The sequence below is a fragment of the Choristoneura fumiferana genome, chromosome 7 (genome assembly GCF_025370935.1).
Source record: "Choristoneura fumiferana chromosome 7, NRCan_CFum_1, whole genome shotgun sequence".
Taxonomy (NCBI): Eukaryota; Metazoa; Arthropoda; class Insecta; order Lepidoptera; family Tortricidae; genus Choristoneura; species Choristoneura fumiferana.
The window spans coordinates 12,586,906-12,611,429 of NC_133478.1; the positions used below are offsets into that span (position 1 = coordinate 12,586,906).

Here is a 24,524-nt window from a genome sequence, read left to right on the forward strand (position 1 = left end):
GTTAAACGTCGCAGTTTCATCTTATCCCACCCAACCAATCAAACTTTTAAGTCTTTTCATACAGAATTTAAAGTAAAGTTTCAAAGCGCCTATAACTTTCATAATGTGCTTTGATTGAACTGCTCTCAAATAATTTTCTTGTTTAACGTGGGGCGCTAAAACGAGCAACCGGGTCATCTAATGGAAAGTAAACGCCACCACCCATTGAAATCTGTAAAACCCGAGCAGACAAATTGGGAATACTCCGTGTGCCGGTAATTTTGGTGGCTGTCTTACATCCCACGTCAGAACAGAACACACTAATGGAAGAAAACTGCTACTAGACAGTATTATTAGCAAGTGAGATGATGGTATCGATCCTGTTGGACTTTACGCAAGATCCTATACCTATACTCACAAATTAAGTGTTTTCGACAATGATCGCCAAGATGCTTGCAACAATATTCGGTTCATGTAAATGCTTAGATGTGTCACCATTTTCATAAAAAACGAAGTTCAAACTAGAACCTCTTATATTTAGGCCAATGTCAATGAACTCTACGGAACCCTACGTTATCTTCTTACAGCACCGTCTTCGATTCAATAATTACCGTTTCGAAATACTATGTCTTTGACATTCCCCTTACATACAATAATATCACACATTGATATTGTACACATCGTACGTAACTATTATCTTTAATTTAATATTATAATTTCATGTCAATTCAGTAAAAATAACAATCGCGGTCTACTTTCATCGTATGCGCTGTTTATGACTATTCATGAAAAAGTTCTATTTCACAATCAGTGTGTTCATAATGTTATGTTCGCACTTAAAATCTCAAAATTGTATTTTGAGTGCACTGAAAATGAAAAAACCTTTACTTGCAAAGCAAACAATTACTTATATTTTGTTGTTTACGTTGTTTCATTGGTTATACACCGTGGGCCCGAATAACCCGAGGGATTTTAACCATCGATTTTAGAGCCCAATTGGAGTATATAAAGTAGTATAACATGTAGTCCTATAACAACCCGTTTTTGAGATAATCGTTATTTAAGAAAAATCATAAGTAGAAAAATCTCAAGTGTAATACACCCTAAGTATGTGACGTAGTATGTTTAACCACTTAATATTTTTAAACGCAGACATACTAATGGCATGCTTTCTGGCCAGTTGGCAGTATTTAAGTTTGATATCCAACTACAAGTAGGTTTCATTATCATGGTTATTTCTACCGATATTGAAGATGCGACTTAAAACTGAGTTGAGTAACAGACTGCTGCATAGCCGTGTAATTATAATATCTTTTTCTTGACTTAATCACAATTAGTACTCCTCACTTATCGCTAAAACTTAAGATTGTTTCTATCGCGATAGGAATCGCGAGTTGCGAGAGTGCAAACTATTTGTATTTACCTATGCTATAATAACTGGCCGATATCATGAACGTTAAAAATGATTACTGATTGTCACGTCAGATCAAATCACGGTCGGATATCGGAGCGACTCGTGAAGTGTCATGTTCGCTTACTCTGTTTCTCTACTAAAGATTGGTTCCTCTTACTCACTCTCTTAACTAAAGACTTAACTAAAGACTTGTTCACAAGGCCGTGCTAAGCTTAATTGAATTATTTTGTTCTAAAAAATAATTTTAATTAAAGTACATAATTGAACCTATGTTCATATAACATTTTTTACTCGTATTATCGTCAGAAATACCCTGTTAAAATCCCTCGGGTTATTCGGGCCCACGGTGTATAAAAGGAACAACGATGCAGGTATTTTGTACTAAAACTATTTTATGCGTTTTTGTAAACTAAAGATGCTTTCAAGCTGCTTCTTAGCCGGATTTCGCATTACAGTAATTTTATTGCTTTCTAAAATTATTGTTCCTCTATCCTTGACATTTTATTGCTAAGCGACTATATTAAACACCGTAAACATTGTAATTTATAGATAACTTTAAACATATCAGAACCCATTCACCACATGCATCATTGAATCTCTCATCCACTATTCTTTAAGTAAACTGTCATGTCATAAATTAAGTGCTACATATACGAGATTGCACATAAACTTACATCTAACTTAAAACTTTTCTTAGGTATACTTCGAATATCATCACGTCATCAATAACTTATTATAACACTTTCATTCAACAACGTGTCAACATCCATCTTTATTAGCACAATCACGGACGGCTCGCGAGCAAAATGAATTCTATAAAATACTTCCACTGAGTTCGCACTCGACTTGTCGACGAGTAGTACACGGAAAATCTCACTTGTATTTAGAGTGAAGTCTTTTTAAGATCTCGATTATGAATCGGTTTGAGCGAGATGCAAGGCATCCCGTTGATTACTAGTCACGGCGGGCGCTTTTCGGAGGCGCCGTCGCCCGGCGAGCGTCACGCCCTCCGCCGGCACATTAATAGATTCTTGTACGCCTGACGGTACTCGCTCGACATCACCACGTAGATAATCGGATTAATACACGTCGTCAAGTATATAAGGATGTATCCCGCAATGTTCGCCGCCGGATGTAACGTGAACTCGCGGAATATCTTCGTCAGGGTTATTGGCAAATAGCACACCCAAAACGAAAGCATTATGGCCATGATCATCTTTAATAACTTCCTGTCTTTTGGGGTTAGGCGCGGCGCTCGCGACGGCACTGGGGCTCGTTTTAAGACCGCAGCGGCTTGTCGAAGGCGTTTCGCTGTTTCGCCTCCGCTCGGCGTGCGGGGTTTAGCATCGAGAGCGCACTCTTCATCATGGCCGTCTAATGTATCGACTCCAGAAGAAGAGGATCGTTCTGGGCCTGGCGTTGGTGGACAATGTAATGCTGGTGGGGCAAGTAGAGTTCGACGCGGTGGTGCCACATGATTAACCCCATTCTCAGGACCTGGAGATCTCTCTACAGCAGTTGACGCTGAGCCTACAGCAGAGTCCTCACGACCATGTCGCGGCCTGCCTCGGGCTGGTGCTCTTGACTTCCTAGCTGCTTCCCGAACAATGCAGAATATCCTTGCGTAACAAATAACAATAGCAAGACACGGGAGCATGAAAGCTCCAACGAATAGGAACTCCTTCGGAGATCGCTTATTGCTGTCTGGTAGTATCGAACAGGAACCAATGGTAGGGTCTAATCCAAAGCGCCCCCATTTCTCAAGCCACGTGGCTATTAGTGCTCCAAAGGCAAACGCCCACGTACTGGCCACCATAACTGCTAAATACTGTCTTTTGTATAGCCTGTGAACAAAAGAAAACAATTATTTGTCATTGCCATTTTGGTTTAGCTCGATTAAACGGAGTTCGTGTAGAAATAAGCACTTCGATAGTTGCTTACTTGACATAAACTTAGTTTAAATTGTTTAATCTACAGCATGGATTTTAATCATTACACGTTGCGTATTAAAAGAGGTTTTAGCAAAGAAAATTACAATCTTTTCTCGGCTAAATATATTCATTCCGTTGCTGGGAACTGCTTCCACACAGAATGATGGAAAAAACAAAACATAGCTTGCCTTTGTGGATCGGCCCTAGCCTTGGAATAACTCGAGAACGACAGTTTTTAAATAATTTATTGAATCAGGCGTTACTTTGCGGAGGTCCATATCAATGAACTAAAATAATTTTTTTGCTCACCCGCAACTTTATGATAGTTAAGTTTATGCAAAATATGCGTGTTCATGCAGGTCCTCCACTTGTGTGATTTGTGTGTGTTCTTTTCTTACAGTGTGGAGGTGGAGGTACTGCATGAATACGCATATTTTGCATAAACTTAACTATCGTAAGGTCGCGGGTGAGCAAAGAAATTATTTTAGTTCATCGACAGTTTTTAATCATGCATGGTTATTTACACTAGATATATTTGTGAACTAGGGAGTGATACGTACTTAGGATACAGCCGTGGATGTGAAATCATGACGTATCTGTTGATCGTGATGGCCAGTACAGTGAACAGCGACACCGCGACGAGTGCATATCTTGCTAACGGGAACATGCGGCAAAGGATCCTTCCGTGCGCCCAGGATCGCCGCCAGAAGGTGGACGCTGCGAGCGGGAGGTTGAAGCAGCAGAACAGCAAGTCAGAGCAAGACAGGTTCATTATGAATACTGCTGTTGCGTTGCGGACCTGAAAAAGAGAGTTGGTGTTACTTTTTGGTTTAGCCATGGTGGTAATTTTACACGATGTTAATTTCGCAGCGTTAAAAACTGGCATGGCAGAATGATGCAAGATGGGTTTACTACTACACGTTGCTAGCTTTCAGCACCAGTCTTTTGCGCAAATGTAAGTTTTGTAAGCTACATATACCCTTATATATAGCACTATAGAAACTTTTATCAAATTTTAAAAACGAAACGGAAAGACTTTAGGTTCCATCATACTAAATTAACGGGTCTGATATGATTTCAAAGTAAATAAATTAAGTTAGTTTTACTTATAAAATTAAGTTAGTTCTACTTATAAAACTAAAATATTTTTATAAAAGTCGTAATAAAAGAATTAAACCGCCAATACCTACTCTTTAAAATATGTACAAAAGGCGTTAAACTGGATATGCACCAACATCTGTAATACTATGTATTTTTTAGTTTAAACTGTCCGTGGCTATTTTGACCCGCTTGGAATAACATAAGCACGTGCCTATGTATAAAAATATTGCTCAATACGCATCTTGTGAAATATCACAAGCAATTATGTACTCTTCGCGTACGTAAATATTATAAATAGATTATGTATTGGGTCTGTATTGAACACTGACCTAGGATAAGAGATATGGCTGTATTTATAAAGTTGCTACTGAGTTAATTACCGACGAATGTCTATCGTGCCGGACGACAACGCTAAAACTATATCTGTGCAGGAATATCAGTGAAGAGTCAAAGCAAAAAAATCTTTACCTATTAATTTTAGGCTATAACAAGCACTTATGAATGTCAAAAAAAATCTACCACCGTTCAGTAAATAACCATACTAAGATAACAAGTCCATGACCAATTAGTTAGAGAACCTGACTACGAAGCTCACGGGTTCGATTACCGGCCGGGGCAGATATTTGTATGAATAATACGAATGTTTGTTCTCGGGTCTTGGATGTTTAATATGTAGTTAAGTATGTATTTATTTATATAAGTATATTTATCTGTTGCCTATAGTATACATAGTACAAGCTTTGCTTAGTTTGGGACTAGGTCAATTGGTGTCAAGTCTGCGCTACTGCTACCGGTACCACCCACTGGTGTTGCAACCAGTTTTTAGGGTTCCGTAGCCAAAATGGCCAAAACGGAACCCTTATAGTTTCGCCATGTTTGTCTTTAGCGTGTGAAATATTAGTTCCAAATGTCATTGTATATATGGAATGCTGACAAACAGTTGCGAAGACTTAATCGCCTCAGAACCAAATTCGGTAACTGCGCATACCTTTGGCACAAGTGGGGATGGTGTGAGTCGGCAGCGTGCGAGTGTGGGGATCCGAAACAAACCATACACCACATTGTATTCGAGTGCCCCATCACTAAATACGACGGACCGGCTGAGGACTTTGAACACCTAACAAGTGATGCGAAGTTGTATCTTCTGCGTAATTGTAATTTTTAATTTAAGTTATAATATCAATTGCATGAGATAATTTTTTGAAAAATGTATTAACCAGTGTGTAATCGCCATACGATAAATATAAAATATAGTTGCGAAAATGTATGAAACGTTTATAAAAATGTCACTGAAGTAGTTCTAAAAGCCGCTACACTTAGTGACTAAGACGCTTAGTTGGCAACACTACTGGGTACTACGTCCGCGAATACGGGGGGGGGGGTTACCACATTTCAGACAGCGTGAACCGAGTGACAAAGATATTTCCTACAATGCTATGTTAGTAGCTACACCAACAGTAATTAAATTATGTGTCACGGACATCGACTACCAAACTAAGGTTTTGTCACCCTTCTGTGTTTATAAATGTTGGGGAAATTTAACCAAGTCGTCAAATACATTGACTGAAATGTGTCTTGCTTAGCTTACCAACATCTACGCAAAGGTTGCCCTAAGTAACTTTGGGACTGGACAACTGTTGTCCAGTCTCGCGACTTTGATATACAGCTCTAAGCAGTAATAATTAATTCACAGAGCCGTTCCAGATGGACTGCATTTCAACTGCAACGTTACTGCCAACTGCCGACTGACCATGCGTTGACCATCGCGGTTTCATTTCATTTAGCAAAACTGCACGCAAACTGCACGCTAACTCGTCTTAGTGTTCGGCTGTTATAGTTACGCTGAAGTTGTAATACAGCCCGTCTGTAGCTGCCCTTAGACGTTAAATAGATACAAATTTTAGCACTTAACCTACTCCTAAATTTGTCAAATGCTCGAACCATTATCGGATTCCATCTTCGAAGGATTTGTTGAAGTCGCGTAGAGAATATATATTAACATTCCTTAACACCTCCTGAACAGGGAATTGTAAATCGTTTCCTATTTGGTAGAACGAACGATCGCCATTGCAGGAACTGAAATCTGTAATCTGTTTCTCATATTCTTGAATAAGTAGTATGCGTCTTAAAGTAAATATCTAAGCTTCTGCTAAATGGATTAGCTGCTAATATTAAAAATTAAATTATCGAAAAGGGACAAACGGAACCCTGTTAGTTAAATGTCTCTACACCTACTCTACACTGTTGAAATAAATAGAAGAACCATAAAAGATAGGCTGAAATTTATGAATAATATGTATTTCCATTGCCACTAATAAAGATAATCTTAGGTTAGTTCTTTTTTTATGTATGTAAACTCATAATTGTACAGAATTATGTAAATAACTAAATTAAATTAATGAACTAAAATAATTTCCTTGCTCACTCGCGACCTTACGATAGCTAAGCTTATGCAAAATATGTGTGTTCATGCAGATCCTCCACCTCCACACACAAATCACACAAACCCATCTATCACCACCACCACACTACACTGACGCGTTTCGAACTCAATCAGAGCTCATCTTCAGAGTGACACAACCGTACACCATGCTACCAGTTGTTAGACTAACGAACCACAACCACCGTTTTAACTTGTCACTGTAACTCCACAAGTATCCACATATATTTCATGAAACAAAAAAAAACTACCCACAAATTATTAATATTTTTTTTAAACCGTCCTTCAAAACTACCTTGATTTTTAATTTATTTACTGTCTAGGCATGTTAAATAAGGCATGTGTTGCATGTTACTTAATTAATTGAATAGATCAAAGTATTTTTGTCTATTTTATTATTTACAATACTTGATTTAATTCCAAAAACTGTTTATTTAATTATAAAAGCAGTAACTATTTTTTTAATTTTAAAGTAAGTTAATAAAAATGGCTTATTCAATCAAGCATTAATCGAATTTTTAAATGTTAAATTTTCCACCATCTCTACGCTAGTCTATGCTACTACAGATTATACCCATGTTTCATTCAAAAAATATCGTCAGATTTTTGACGAAGACTTTTCAAATGAAAATTAAATATTGAAATCGAGTAAATTTTGGTGAAAAAAGTGATTAGAACTCTAGTTAAAAGACACGAATTATAGATAAATGTATTATTGACTCGATCCAGTGAGATTTATACAAGGATTTTAATGAAATATATGTTTGTTTACACTTCTTATAAATTGGATAGGCATAAACCATAGGTACGTTGATGTATCTATGAATTTGTACGGAACTCTCGGGGTACTAGGCTGACTCACATCTGGCTGTTTTTTATAACTCATTGACATTTTACTGTTGTATACCTATGTACTCGTATATAGGTCCATCGTGTAGTTGAATTAAATAGTTTATCTATCCAAGCTAAGTTAATAACACCACCAAGCTAAGTTTGCACCTCGCACTTAACAAGAACAATTAAAAAAATTAAATTCAACAAATAGGAGACGAAAATTTTTGCATCATCAGTTTTCATTCTTTGTCGCCGATACGCGTCTTGCGAATTTTCGTCTCCTAGGCTACGAATCTCCTAGGTATTTGTTGAACTGTTCTTGTTAAGTGCGAGGTGCAAACTTAGCTTGATCGTGTTATAATTTTACTGTGAGTTTGTCATTTCATTTGGTGCTCTGTACAAAAAGCACAGTAAAATTATGTTGACTCGTTATTTTCGTTTGAGCTATGGTGCAGTCAAGTTCATTAAATTCTGAGCAAAAATTCGATCAAAATTATCTGAAAACGCTTCTATGCCGTCAACAATAGAGTCGCGTTCACATATTTTTGATCAAAGTTTTGCTCAAAAGTATTAAAACTCGACTGCAGTAGAAATAAACGAGAATGACTGTGCATACCTACAAAACGAATTCTCACATAACCAAGTTAGGAAAAAACAATGGAAAAACCAGCCAGCAGCGTTTGACCTATTACGGTAAATAACACCCTAACGACTTCACAAGCAACTTTACAAGGCACGTAAACAATAATGTACCTACCATTGTTTTTAATTTTTTCGTACAAGGAAGTCTCACGTAACAAATATGTGCTTATTAAATATTTACCCCCTTATTCATAAAACTTAACAAGCCTATGTTAACTAACAAATGCTTTGTCCCTTTCTAACAAATACAAATGTCGAAGTGACAGATAAGGACAAACGAATTTTAGCGGCATTTTAACTAAAATAGGTTTGATTGTCGTTTATGAATAAGGGGGTTAGTCTTTACCCGCAGATAACAACAGTCAATGATAACATTAAGTAAAGTTTCGACCATTCCGCTGTTCAAAATACGCTGACGCACTGTGAACGCACTGACGTGCCAGGAGCCACATTTTCATCTCGTTCTATCCATTGAAAAAACTGACGCATCCTTACGTCCTTGCTAATATTATAAATGCGAAAGAATCTCTGCCAGTTCATCTGTTACCTCTGCACGCTTAAACTGCTGAACCGATTTTAGATGGAAGTTGGTATGAAGATTGTTTGAGACCCTCGGAAGGACATAAAATAGTTTTGATCTTGTAAAAGTCGCATAGTTCACGCGGGTTAGCAATAAATAATATTTTGGCAGACAAAGTCGCGGCCAAAAGTAAGTCATAATTGCGTTTAAGCATCGATTTGGAATATACGCCTCAGAAGTGTTTACGTAGCGTCCATTTTTTTTGAGCAGCCTTCAAGCTGCGTTCGAGCGTTTCTGCCTAATAACTTTCGTGGACATTTTTCTGTAGAAATGGTGGAAGTGGCAGTTTTTTAGTTATCTGGTAGAAGCACTAAACTTTAACAAATAATCAAAAATTAGATTAGAAACTCTGGCCAATTCGCAAAAATGTGACCACAGAAGCGAGACAGTTGACACAATCGAATAATGACCCGCGAGGGCGAGGACGGTACGCGTTAAAAACGTGACACGTCACATCACTGTGTTCACGGTACGCAGCGTATTTTGAACATCGGTGTGGTCCATTCTTAAACGTGATATGAGACGCTGCTTCTCTCCATTGCCACTCAGAACAATGACCATTTGTTATCTGCGATACGACGTGGAGACATTAAATTATGTAAATGATGTCAGTATTATCTGAACTACGACGTGGCGATTGCCTAATCTACTGTTTGTTTATTGTAATGATTTGATATTTAGTAGCGGTTGGGATTTTGGTAATTTATTAGATGTTAAATCATTAATGTCCGACAGATATTGGGAATCAATGAAATGAATACTTAACAAAACGCGTTTGCGTGTAGGTACCAGTGGCGAAGCATCCAGAGAGCCTATAACGCGCCTATAACGGAGCCTATAAGAGAGCGATAACACGCGGCACGGATTGCTGAGGACCTGGGTTCAATTTCCAGCGCTGGTCTCTTTTTCTGGTTTTTCTGTGCATCCATGTCTCAGTTTGTATTTTCGATATGGTTTCACGGGATACCCGTAAAACTAATAAATTTGGAGTTGAAATAAAAAATACAAAAAGACTCCAAAAAACCAATCATAATCTAAGCTACCTTTACAAATAACAAAGTTATAAAGGTTTGAAAGTCAAGATTAGACAGAGAAAGACATACTGGCATGTGACGTCACACGCCAGTACCGCCATACTTGCCGCATAGAGAAAAGCGTTCGAGAAAGAGACAGGTATATAGATTTTTCAAAAAATCTCTATAAATCCAATTTTTAACCGATTTCAATTTTCTCTTCCCTAAACACTATCTGTATATCTATATTTTCATAATAATATCAAGATATGGCAAAATGAGGAGTTGTCAAATACCGTATTATGTATCTTTTAAAACGTGTACGGTTTATTTGTTTGTTTTGTCTAAAGCATCGTGTTAATTTTATCACTACCCGATAAAACCATGTGAAAATCTAACTCTTGAATAAGTGAATGTAGTATGTAGAACATTTTATGATTTTCCCGCTAATAAAAAACTAATTGCACATCTACGGTAATTTGATCCGATTGCTACCTGGGCGACCGAACTCCGCTCGGGCTAAGCCTCAGTAACCAGCACTTTCCCAGAGATAAGACCAAGCTAGATCGATTTTTCATCCCCGAAAACCCTTAAATACCAAATTTCATCGAAATCGTTGGAGCCGTTTCCGAGATTCTGATTATACAAAAATTGATCGTTTAAAGGTATTGGTTTGTTTAAACAATAGAACGCATAATGTAGGTAGTAACCAAGATTAATAGTAGAGACTTCTAAAGTTAGATCAGTAGTCGATGCGTCTCCTTACTTTACGTAGAACATACATTCACTACGATAAGATGTTGCTGATAACCTCTCACCTGGTTATCATGTAATTTCCGTTCGTGTCTTAATCAAAAACAAGCGTGTGTGAACGTTGATTTGTAATCTGATGTAAAGGTTAAAACATAGAAAATACCTACACGAGAAGAGTAAGAGTATCTCTTAAGACGAGAACACTGAAAAGAGATACAATAATTTTGAGGCTGGGAAGGACGAGTAACTAGGTTCAACCAGTTTCCACACTTTCCGTGAAAAAAAAAACAAAATAAAACGGGAATTAAAATATCTCATTACGTTGTACATGCACTTATAGGCAAGAAAACCCCCTTAGGGATTGGCAGACTAAAGAATACTGCTTGAATATATGTATCGCCATTAAAAATGTTTGGTCACTTGTTGCCTAAAATCGGTACAAATACCGGGTGTGGCCCGTAATATGAGCAAATAATTAAAACAGATCATAATCGTCAACCTGAACAACATTAGTTCAGCGACTTTCAAAAATAATTAGTTTTTTTAATTTTTATTACTTACACTTTTAAGTTTAATCGAAGAAGCAATGAAAAGCAAAATGCTTGATGTTTGTAGCGTGACAGGCGACGTCAGTTGGATTCTAGGATGGCGTACATTATTAGCAGCATTTCATTTGTATGAAAAAAAATATTTAAAGACTCCATTATTTTTACAAGTAGCTGAACTAATGTTGTTCAGTTTGACGAGGACGAGCTATATTTTAATTTTTGCTCCTATTACAGGCTATAACCGGTATACGCTCTATTCATTAAACCTGCATGACCGATGAACTTCAAATCACATTTTATATTTTCCGATAAAAAATCGATATGCTAACTTTGTAGGAGCTTCAAAAAACTTTGTTCGGACTTGCAAATCGAATCATTCAGCTAAGATGGACTTGAAAAGTGAATTTGACTTACCTTTTTGCACCGAGCTAGTGCTATAATTGTGATGAGGTTCCCAGGGATCCCGACCAGCATGAACAGGACACAACACACCGAAGCGAACCGCAGCAACCCCTCAGGGTAATCCTTAAACAATTCCACTTCTGCCAGCTTCTCATCAGTGTACTCATCCAGCCCTACCACAGTCCAGTTGTATGGGTCGACTTCACTCGCGAATGTACTCTTCAAACTCGGTAACAAATCACCCATTTTAACTTCCAATAAGCACAAATCAATCACACGTCATTTCCTCACCGACTTTACGCTACAAATGAGTGGCGATGGTCGTAAAACGTCATCCATTTCTGTGATTTCTTACTCAGAATTTGTTTAATGACTCTGCTAGTAGGAGCGCGGGTTTTCGCCCGCGATTGATAACTGTCCAAGAATTGTGTGGACAGTTAGTGCTGTGATAACGCATCGTTGATTCGGTATCGGTTTGCAGCTGGTCAGGAAGCTGGTATCAGTGCGCTGCTCCCATTGCTGTTGACTCGGCCGCGCTATCTGTAAGGACAAAACAGAAAATAATTAGTTTAATTGAATGTCTACTTGTTTACTCGTGTTTTATGCTATTTGTACGAGGAAATAAAAGTATTGGAACTGCTTAGAAAATGTTTCTGACACAAATATAAATACTAAATGTTTAGAGGTTATCAGGTTATACAATTATCGCCAGAAAAATTTTCACAGTTTATTTTTAGAAAATGCTAATATTTTTTTCCACTTCATGAGTATAATTATTTGCTTTATTCAATGTCTACTGTAAGAGTTATTGTAGGTACTAAATACATACTCATTAATAAAGCAGTCGACATATAAATTACGGTATTAATAGCTCTATTTATACATAATAATTAAACACATTTGAAATAGAGTCCATCAGTTGAGTACGTGCTGCTGCATCACACGGTGTATGTAAATATGTGTAATATTTGTTTTATTATTATTCCCGCTCATTGAGGTAAAAAATATAATTTTCCTTTGTTTAATGCCTCTGCTAATAAATACCTAGGCACCTTTTCATTAATATAATTCCTCTATTTGATCATCTTACGCACATTAAATGGATCGACCCCGATCACTTGTAGATAATCCGCGGCTGATGGACCATTTCACAGCTGTCGAAGCCCTGACAGATCTCAGCCTGGAGCGAACGATTTGTATTATTTCTTACCCTTTCTGACAATCAATAGATGGGTATAATAGCGTTTATTTAATACCTTTTGATCGAAAGGATGCATTGGGTAATTACTTTTTCTTCCAACTATGCTTAAATTTCATCATAACCGCACTAAATACCCAGCACAAAGCGGGCCTTTTCTGCTCTAGAGCAGAAAAAATGTATGAAAATCCTTTATTGCATTGTTTTAGATTTCTTTTAATAGCACCACCAAAGAGGTAACACAAGTATTTTTGCTATAAAATTAGCCTGCATAGTGTAAAAAATCTAGTGTTAGGTTGCTCAAGCTAACGGTTTTATGAAATTTGACAGATTGCGTACAAAAAATTGCTGCTACTAATCCTACCAAAAACAGTAAGTAGCCGTATATTTAAAAAAAAACTCTTTGTGTGTTTGGTTGACCAACCTGGCGCCCATCCGAAATTTGACAGATCGCGGGTAAAAATATCTGTTACTGGCTACTAACTCTGCCAAAAAAAGGAAGAAATTTAAAAAAAAAGATTGGCGGGAACTTTGCGAATTTTCCGTGGTCATTTTTTGAGAGTGCGAATGTAAACTTACAAAAATGGAATCATCAATTGCTAGTGACATTTCTTTCCTATTAATTGTTTAGCATGAGTTTTTTTTCGTCTACTATTCCTGCAGGGCTATTACGAAACCTCTCACACTCGTATTAAATAATATAAGCATCAGCGGGGTGGTACGATGCGAACTTCGATTTTCGAGTTTCGTTGTAGCCCAGCTGTAATAGTTGAAAGAAAAGCAGATCATGCACCTCGCATTAACTAATTTATATTGTCCTCGTGCTTTTTAAAGCCCTCGCTTACGCTCGGGCTCCAAATCGGCACTCGGTGCAATAATAAATAACCTTCTGCTTGGTGGAACAATCTACGTACTATTGCTCTCTGGGAAATGTGACATAACATATCAGGAACTTGTTAGATATTGTTTTAAAAATAGCATATTTTTTTTTATAATTGGGGGATATTTATCCGCTGTCTAATACCCAGAGCTTTGCTTAGTTTGGGACTAGGTCAATTGGTGTCAATTGTCCCATGATATAAAAAAATAGGTATTTTTTTTGAATATTTTAAACGTAGCTGTACGGAATCTCGCAATCAAGACAGATCTTCATCGTACCAAGAACTGTTTGTAACAAGTTTCGCTACCCCGTAGTACACACCCTTACCCGCAAGGTCAGCGACATTGATGGATGTGGTGACCCGACCCACTCATCTCGTCCGAATCATCGCCTACGCGAACCTTTCAACCCGAATTTAACGTCAATCTTTCTAACCCAGGTTAAGTAAAATGTCTTTCGGTAGAAACTTCAAGCGCGGACGAATGTGAGTCACTTTACCTTCAAATTGGGTTTCGGGAAGAATTACTTTTAAAAGTCTCGATTTATCACGCAAAGAAAAACTTTCTTTAAGATAATTTATTCCGAATTGGTTTTTGGTGAAAATTTCGTGGTGTGCAAAATTCGTTAATAATAAAGAATTCGCCTGCACTCTTGATACGAGTAGGCATTAGTAAGCTATAGTATCGGTTACCCCCGGAAATTGTGGAATATTCCAGTACAAGTAGTGTCTGTCTATCTTAAAGCAAAAAATCATATAAATCGTGCGGCTACATACAAGTTTTCTGGCTAGAAGCAAATAAACAAACTTTCATATATAACATTAATAATTATGATAGTATCTTTAAAAACATGTTGCCGGATAACTGTGAAAAATGTTGATGAAAAATTATCATTTAAAACCTACGAGTTAAACGTGAAAATAACATGTGTTAGATAAAATCATGGCCTTGATGTCGTGTTATTTGGTCCCGTTGCGTAGTTAAGTACAATATTATTTTAACGATAACATTATGTACGCCTACGGGGGTGTGTCAGTTAGCAAAAAACATATATACAAAGACATCCTGCAGACAATTGTAATCAGCCGTTAAAACTAAGTAAATGTGACTTTTGAATACCCCAACAAGACCATGGAAAAGTGGTCTATCAATCTTTCAAGTGTGTCGAACTTTCAAGTTGACAGACACGTCTGATAGCATTAAGTATTGTTTTATGATATGCAAACGATTATTAACTTTAGGGTGGGAGACCACATTATTTGGCTGATGGTAGACGTCAAAAATATCTGTACATGTTTATGCTACTAACCATAAGGTTGATGTATATGTATATAACATACATTTGACGATTTGGCTGTATAGATATTTACGCCTTTGACGGTACACTTGTTTTGCTGACAGTACCTTTTGTTAATTACCAATCAAGTCATCACACGACGGTAAATTTCCATTAAATATTATCAGAATAATCACTAGAAGTGGGTAAAAAAAGCTCGTAGAATCTGAAAAATTAAACTTATGCTAGAAATTGAAAGAAAAAAAAAAAGTCGTGGTGGCCTGTCGTGGGTTCAAACCCCGGATTGCACCTCAGAGTTTTTCGAAATTCATGTGCGGAATTACATTTGAAATTTACCACGAGCTTTGCGGTGAAAGAAAACATCGTGAAGAAACCTGCACAAACCTGCAAAGCAATTCAATGGTGTGTGTGAAGTTCCCAATCCGCACTGGGCCCGCGTGGGAACTATGGCCCAAGCCCTCTTGTTCTGAGAGGAGGCCTGTGCCCAGCAGTGGAACGTATAGGCTGAGATGATGATGATGATGAGAAATTGATTTCAGTTCCTCGTTATTCCGTAAAGCTTTCTTTACCATTAACACCAACTCGAGCAGTTTACGTACACAGCGGATTCCTTACTTAACTAAATTAGAAACTACATACTCGTATTATTATGTCGCGTGTAAGTAAATACAAAGGCAGGATTTACTAAAGTATTAGCACCTACCCCAATATGTATACGCAAGCAATATCCATTAGCAAAGGTGAGAACTAGACCAAGGCAAAGTAAAAGAACGATACAATAATTATATTTATCCGCCCTCTCTAATTAAGAACGAAAAGAAACGGCTGCTGGGGTGTGAACTAGAGCCTGAATCATTTTGTTTCTCCAACGCCTTATTACGGAATGTCCAACGACCCAAATACCGGTTTTTGGGTCGAGTGGAGTGTTAATGAAATATCGTTTGCGATTCGACTGCTTACTTTATTAGGCTGTAAAGATGAGCTCGTTGGCTGTTGACGTCACGCGTGGTATCGTACAGAGCTATCGCTTATGGCTGCGTTGCTCGTATTGGGTATCAATTGATTAGTGGGAGAGCAGGAGGAGACAGTACAAAAGGATTGAACATAACTGAGTTACTGCGATCAGAGCTATAATACCTTCTTCTTATGGCTCATCATTACTGGAGGTCTGCCGTCAGCCCTTCGAATTCTTTCCGGTCTCTTGCCAAGCAAAATAGCTCTTTACCGCTGACTTTTCCTGACTATTCGCTTATGTTGCAAACCAGGACTTCTTTCCAGGGCTGTTTTTGTTGGTGGTTGATTTAAACTGTTTTTGCTATGGTTCAGCAGATGGTTGGGTTAGTATGAGTGAACAAAGCAAAGGTTACGGTTGGTATACTTTGAAAATCAATCAATGTATGAAAATATTTGTCAAAACCGCAATTAAAAATCCTGAGAAAATTTACAGGAGTTTTCAATTATAGTGACGTCACCTGTTGAAATGTTCTGGATAAATTTTAGTCAGAGTGTTATATACTAGAACAGAGAGAGAGAGAGAGAGAGAGAGCGAGAGACGCTGCTTTTCAGTGGGACCCATTAAGAGCGTTTATCCCTTTTGAGCTGACAACGTTGCATTTTTGTTAGTTTTTCTCGATTATTCCATAAGAATTGAATGAAAATTAAACTAATAATAATTAAATTAATAATGTTGTCTGATAGAACACTTCTTAATATATAAGTTAATGTATCTTCTCCAATAATTATTCGTTATAGACTTTTATTTTCTTTATTAACCGGTCATAAACATTAATTCGTTTTTAAGGAATATAAAAGTCTATCACGAATAATTATTGGAGTAGACTAACTTATATATAGGAGTATATAATATAGAATTAACTTATATATTAAGAAGTGTTCTATCAGAAAACATTTTTAATTTTCATTCAATTTTTATGGAATAATCGAGAAAAACTAACAAAAATGCAACGTTGCCAGCTCAGCAGGTACAAACGCTCTTAAAACTAAACACATAAAATACAAACATATACACACTAGGCTGTGACGACGTTTAAGTTAATTAATTAATTAAAGTTTATAGTCAAGATAATTAGTTAATTAATTTTGTTGTGTCAAGGTAAACTAATTTTGAACTTAAATAAAATTTTGCATGGAGAAGTTTATACATTGAGTAATGACAGGCTATTTTCTATTCGGGTAAATGGTAGATTTTACCGTTAACTACTTAAGTTATAATTAACTATTATGAGGCTTTATTCTGGCTGCTAACGCTCTTCGTGGTATTGTGTTGTTGTTAAATGGACATTTAAATTGGAAACCGTTAATATAATACCAAAACTTCCCTTTTATATTCCAGTGTATATTTATTATATCTTCAAAGTCGGTACGTTACAATATAATTAATTAAGTATTATTTTAAGATAAGAGAAAGCAATGTACAATAATGAGTAGTAAACAAATCAGTCAAGCTCATATCTCTAAGTAAATAAATTAAGCCAATGGTTGAATTTTTTCTCACTGTACAAAAAAAAGGCCGTTGAAAAGTTATTGAATGCCGATTTTTTGTGATATTTTTCCATATAACATCCCTAAAACAGGTACAAACTTAATTTGTTGCTGGTTTTAATATCCCAGTAAGTTTCGTGCAAAACGCGGCAGCCATTTTTATAATTGTAAGAGCAAATAATTTTATAAAGGTACGCAAGTCTAAAAACTGAGTTTGATTTGTCTGTTCTTCCTTTTTCGTCGGATGTTTTTTCTCCATTTAGAACCGTGGTCATAACCATACATAACCATGTAACGCTGTTTATGGAAATGCCGGATGAATGTTCCACTTCTTTAAGGACTATCTATTAACATACGCAGCGTCACATTGCTTATTTGCTATGACTCAGAATAAAATATTTATTCACTACAACACAAAATTACATTTACTTAGCAGTTATGTTTGCTCTGTTCTGTGTATTTTGCTTAACTTATTATGTTTACTTAATTAGTAAAATAAATACATTTACGATGAGTTACAAGTTAACTACACTGGATGGGTCCACCAATTAAGTGGGGCTGCAAAACTAAAACTAAATGGTTTCTTTTTCCTGGTGAGGTAATTACCGAACGCTAAAACTAACCTTACTGGTATTGGTCTGAATTTTACTAATATTTCTCACTTGGTATTTAAAAGTGTATTTTTAATCTAAATGCCGAAGTGCAGGTCGATTTTGTACAATAGAATCAATTCACCTTAGGTACTACTCCGAGAGCACAAAGTTGGAGTGCGGAGGTGTGAAGTTTCATACTCTATTTTTTTTTAGTTTCTACTTAGAACCACTTTTACCGGTTTAACTTTTAGGATGGTCTTTTATTGGTTCTTCAGGGATGTTTTAAATGACAAGCCTTGCAACATGACTTATATTGCTAACTGGCACATGGTAATTTGCAGTGGCGGAAAAGAAACTACTGAGGCTATACAAACTGAAAAAGCTAGCGCGTGTTAACCATGGCGCTAAGTACCCAATCCTGTGTCGCTACAAATTTAAACTTAATATTTTATATAAATAGATTTTCTACGTATAGAAAGTAGCCCAAAGCGATTATTTATTTCGGGTTACTATAACTGCATGTGTACTCATTTATCAATCATCAACAAATTTTTAAATTCCACCAACTTCGGGAAAATGTGTGTTTATCAGTACCATCTGCCTAAGGTCGTCTATTGTTTACGAGTACGAGCACCTTATAATTTTATCTCTATGACCCTATCTGTTTTATGTATCACTTTCTATTGTGTGTCCAATAAAGAGTCATTGTATTATATTGCATCATAACCTTTGGCTTTGGGCTAAGGGGTGTAGGGCTATTGTAGTGCCCACGTAGTCCTGAGAGTACACACAATCTACACACACACCGTCGAATTGCTACGATACAAGTTAAACTACTTCGTAATGTTTTATTGACCGTAAAGCGCACTTTAAATGTAAAATACACAACTTCGGAAAACTTAAAGATTTATGTGTTACAGTCTTACTGTAACCACTTGCTGGCTGCAGTACGAATGGGCCGGCTCGACTGGGTTAGTACCACACTATCACAGAATACCGGCGTGAAATAGTACTTTTGCTACTGTGTTTCGTACGGCGAGAGGGAGATCCGAAGGCCCAACTCCCCTCTCCCTTAAAAAAAAAGATGCTAATCGAAGCTTGAACTCACGTCACTCTCCATGAAAATCGACGTCAACCACTAAACGCTACCATGGCTTTTTCTTGTTATAGTAAAGGTAATTAAAGTTATGTATGTTTGTGCGCGCAGTGGCGCGGCTCCGTAACAACTCTTTTCCCATCGGCTTGCCTAAATTTGACCCAATCGCCCACATCCGCCCTTTCTACACTCTCCTCTTTGTAGTATTTTTCGTTTCGACTTGTCTACCGAAATTATAACGCAACGCCACTGATATCTAGGTAACCTATTAGATTAGTAAAGGATTAATTTATGAGCAGAATAAGAATAACTAGTGTTCTAATTAATCGACCTAACGTATTTTTTCTTTTCCACGGGAAAACGCCGCCATTTAATCAGATTTTTATGACTTAAAAAGACAATGCTCGGATTTTAATACTCTTCGAAGTATCAAGTGGTTGTAATGAAACCGTAAAATTAATATCAAGTCATGAAATTGTTATCACCCTGAGAACATTTTGGTGCGTTATTATCATGATTTTGATGGTTCATTTTGCGTTTTATAACTGAATAGGTTTTTTACGCGCCCGAGACACGTCATTAATCGTAAGGTTAATAAACATGAATTGTTGTAACAACATTATTTAGGTTAGGTATAAAGTAACTTATTTGGTTGTTATCTGTTTATGCTTTGTTTTCCTTATTGAGTGTAACTAGGTAGGTATTGAAGAAAGAACTGTGATTTTATTCATACTTTTCAATACGTAATAATTAAGATTTAATAATTAATTAGATATATATTTGGTACTTACGATCTTTTTCATTAATAGCACGGAAATAATTTAATTTGTTCACGCACGTTATTGAAATCATATAACTTTTAGACCATTATAAATCGTATGGTAGCTTATTAGTTTGACCTATTGCCTCTCAAGTAGAAGATCGTGGGTTCGAACCTAGAATCGCACTACTGAAATTTTCGAAATTCATGTACAAAATTACTTTTAATATTTACCAAAATGTTTATGGTAAAAGAAAGCATATGTGAAGTTCTCCATCCGCACTGGGCCTGCGTGAGAATTACAACTCAAGCCGTGTCATTTCAGGAAGAAACCTGTGCCCAACAGTGAGACGTGTACAGGCCGTAAGTGAAAATATAAATATATATATATCTAACAAAGTACCTTCCGTTAGACAAAATAGAATACTCTTATTAACGAATACTCGACATTATACGCGTTTCGGATCAGTAGTCCGTACTTAAGGACCTAAAATTATCCTTGCTAGATATGTACTCGTAATTGTAATAGATAATTATTATATTTCGTAATTGAATACGCACACCTGCCACCGTCGGCCGGAAAATCGAGGAAATTGGGTAGATAATATAATTTCCGGCTGTCTTATACAGCCGCGGTCAGCCTGCGATTCTTTGGAGTTATTATGAAGCCACGCCACTGCTAACTACGTACTCACACACAATGTTTTTTGTTTGTTATGTAAGTTCCTTTTAAAATATTTTCAATGTTCTTTGTGTCACTTTCTGACGAATGCTTTCAGGATATTGCCTGAAAAAAAAACATTATTTTATTACTTTTCCACGAAATACTAACTTAAATTATAAACATAGTATTTGTACTGTAATTGTTGGTTGAATACCATTTGCACAACAATACAAACACTCATACATGTGACCAAAGGCGTCTTTCATTACAAAACGTGCAATCGAAAAAGCATCTACCTAAACAAAACGCCTGCTTATAACATAAGATCGCTAAAAGTATTTTTTTTTTCGAATCATTCGTACCTAAAAAACGACCCAATTTAAGTGCAAGTCGTGCATACGCAACGCGGGTTCTGTAGGTACAGCCAGAGACAAAAATATAATAGACAACACACCACACCACCATCAACACACCACTACACACCACAAAACAAAAACAAATCAAACTGACTAAGTTCCTGTTTGTGTTCATAGACTACAGCCACTGAAAGACAAATTTAAAAAATTTAATTTCTTCCCCTGAGACTGACTTACGCACGCATGACTGATTTTTATTACTTGTTGATTTACGGTATATTTATGTGTATTATCGTGAGAGTGGCGGGAAACCGGTGGATGCAAGTGGCAAGTTGTCGTTCATTGTGGCGTTCTAAGGGGGAGGCCTTTGTCCAGCAGTGGACGTCTTCGGGCTGATGATGATGTGTACTATCATGTTTGACTGACTGGTTTTATTATGACTGGTTTGTAGATATGCAGTACCCTTAGTGTAAGTTTTCAGTTACAAAATACGACTCGATCGCGTTCGCGTTAAAATCTCAATTTATATGGAAACACGAACAGCGCCTCTAGCGGAACGTTTGCGATGTTCGTGTTTCCATACAAATTGAGATTTTAACGCGAACGCGATCGAGACGTATTTTGTAACCAAAAACTTACACTAAGGGCACTGTATAGTCACCAGCATTAATATCTGAAACAGCGGAGCGTGCAAAAATATCTGACACGTCCTTCCGGCCCTAGAAATAGAGTCGTATCAGATATTTATGCACGCTTGTTGTGTCAGATATTGGTGCTGGTGACTGTATATATTTATACCAATTTAGGCCGTTTTCCACCTATTAGACAGGGCCTCTAATGCACAACATCCTGCATTCGGTACGCCTGATTTTCGGCATTTTTGTTTTTGTGACATTTCGTGACCGCGGTACGTATTTTTTTTAGCTTTCTTCTATGTATTTTCTATAATAATGTCACGAATAAATGTTTTTTTTTCTTATCTTTCTTTCTATTATTATTAATTATAAGACTAATGATATCATTTAATATGGGAATGGACAGAAGAAAAATAGGCTCCCATATTGAACAGACTGTATATAGGTATCCTGGATATAAACCATTATTCAACATTATTTTAAATGGTATCATTAGTCTTATAATTAATAAATAATAATAATAAGTAATAAATTTCATTTTTTTAGTGTACGGTCCAAACTTAATTCTAATTATAATATCGAAGACATAAATGTTAGTTTCATTTGTTCATTAACTAGCTGTTGGCCGCGACCATCTTCACGCAGAATTCGTTTGTTGCTATCCCGCGGGAACTATGCAATTTTCTAGGATAAAAACTATTTTATGTCCTTCCCCGGGACTTGTCTTATCTGTATACCGAATTTCATCTAAATCGGTTCAACGGATAAGACGTGAAGAGGAAGGTAGCAAACAAACATACAGACTTACAAACTTTAGCATTTATATTAATATTAGTGAGATTTACTTTGCTATTTTTCATATCATAATTTAAAAACAATAAAAAAAAAATCCTATTTTGCTAAAAACAGAAACGTGTTCCTATAAAATACCTAAAGAGGCAGAGGCAAACAACATTCGGCAAGAAACAGAACGTTTATAATATTGTTAATTAAAGAAATATTTTGTACATTATTTTACAGTTTTTAATCGACAATTTGAATCTAAATGCAATGGACTTTTAATCATTATACAGTAGTTAACTTTTCACAACTGAGGCACTGCTCCAAATTTTATGAAATTTGGAATGGAAGAAGCTTGAACTTCATAGCAGGAGCTACGAGTAGAATATTTTTAAACAGGGAATAAGAGTGGATGAGTCTACGAAACACAATTATTAAATAAATGTATAAATATAAATTGAATTAGTATTATGTAGCGAATTACGTATTAATAATGTGTTATTTTGTAAGTGCATTACGTATTAATCTACTTACAAAATAAACAAAAATTAGGACTTCATCTTTTTCTTTTATTCATCAACATCACCATCACAGAAAATGTCCAATGTTATCCTGAATGGAGTATAGTTACTGCAAAGTCTATCGTTTTGTTTGTCGAGTGGGCGAGAGGTCGACAGCCCAAATTGAACCTTCGCATTTGGTTCTGCGATGTGCTGATTACTAGGCAGAGTACGTTTGGGATCCAGAAATACTTGAGTGTTTACTTAAATGTCTTGTCTGTTGATTGTCGAATAAGGTCTGCTTTTAATGTTATAAAAATAAATGTCGTCGGATCAACCATTTTTACATAATTTATTGAATCAGGCGTTACTTTGCGGAGCTCCATATCAATGAACTATAATAATTTATTTGCTCACCCGCGACCTTATGATAGCTAAGTTTAAGGAACTGCATGAACACGCATATTTTGCATACATTTAGCCAATTTTACGTTTCGTCCGATGGGCTACCTGGGTACGAATTAAATAAATAAAAAATAAATATCATGGGACAAGTGACAGCAATTGACGTAGTCCTAAACTAAGCAAAGCTTGTATTATGGATACTAGGCAACGGTTAAACATATTTATATAGATAAATACATACTTAAATAGGTACATTAAACGTCCAAAACCCGAGAACAAACATTCGTATTATTCAAACAAATATCTGTCTCAGGCTTCGTAGTCCTGTTCTCTAACATCTTGATTATCCGGTCATTGAGTTTTGTCGTCAAGAATTGGTTTTAAATAAATAAATAAAAATAATATCAGGGCAGTTGACAACAATTGACTTAGTTCCAAATTAAACAAAGATTACACTTGTAGGTAAATAATTATTAAACGTCCAAGATTCAAGAAAAGTCATTGGTATTTTCATACAAATATCTGCTTTTTGATCCCTGACCTGACTAGGGATCGAACCTGAGACCTCAAGCGTTATTGTCAGGTTTTCTAACCCCTTGGATATCCGGTTTTCATTTTATTTATAAATTAGTTCGTATGAAGAATCTTATAAAAGTTACAGCAAACAAGCGACACATGTATTTTCTTGCCTTTTAATCTTGAGTTCATAGCTGAGTAAGGCCCCATTTTATTTTAGCCCATTTTGTCCATCCAATCTTCCACACTGCTACTCGTGTCAAATCTTGATTATGTAATATATATCGAATTTGTAAAATCAACAGTATTTTTAGGAATAACGCTCGATTCTAAACTACAGTGGGGACCTCACGTAACAGCAAACGCGGGTAGATTGAGCTCTGCTGCTTTTGCAGTTTGGAAAATATGGCAGCTAACCGACGTGGCGACGGCACGGTTGGTGTATTTTGCTTACTTTAATAGCATTTTTTCGTACGGACTTATTTTATGGGGATCTACTGCAGACATTGAGTCAATTTTTATCCTACAAAAGAGAGCAATTAGAGCAATTTATAATTTGAAGATGCGTGAATCTTTAAAATCTTTTTTTAAGAAAACAGGTAAGTATCCTAACCCTGCCGTCGCTTAATGTTTTTGAAATAGTCATGTATGTTAGGAAGAACATATGTGATTTTTCCACTAACGTCGATAAGCCAAAGGCTACTAG

General features: G+C 36.4%; 1 protein-coding gene across 1 annotated transcript in view; it reads right to left on the minus strand.

The window, feature by feature from the left end:
- Window positions 1-1,485: 1,485 nt before the first annotated feature.
- The window catches only part of LOC141429736 (G-protein coupled receptor moody), a 214,902-nt gene continuing 191,863 nt past the window's right edge, over window positions 1,486-24,524 (minus strand). The window contains exons 3-5 of the mRNA XM_074090221.1: window positions 11,650-12,177; window positions 3,885-4,123; window positions 1,486-3,237 (exon numbers count right to left, since the gene is read on the minus strand). Of these exons, the coding sequence (XP_073946322.1) occupies window positions 2,394-3,237; window positions 3,885-4,123; window positions 11,650-11,883 (1,317 nt within the window). The 5' untranslated portion in view covers window positions 11,884-12,177 and the 3' untranslated portion in view covers window positions 1,486-2,393. The remainder of the gene's footprint in view (window positions 3,238-3,884; window positions 4,124-11,649; window positions 12,178-24,524) is intronic.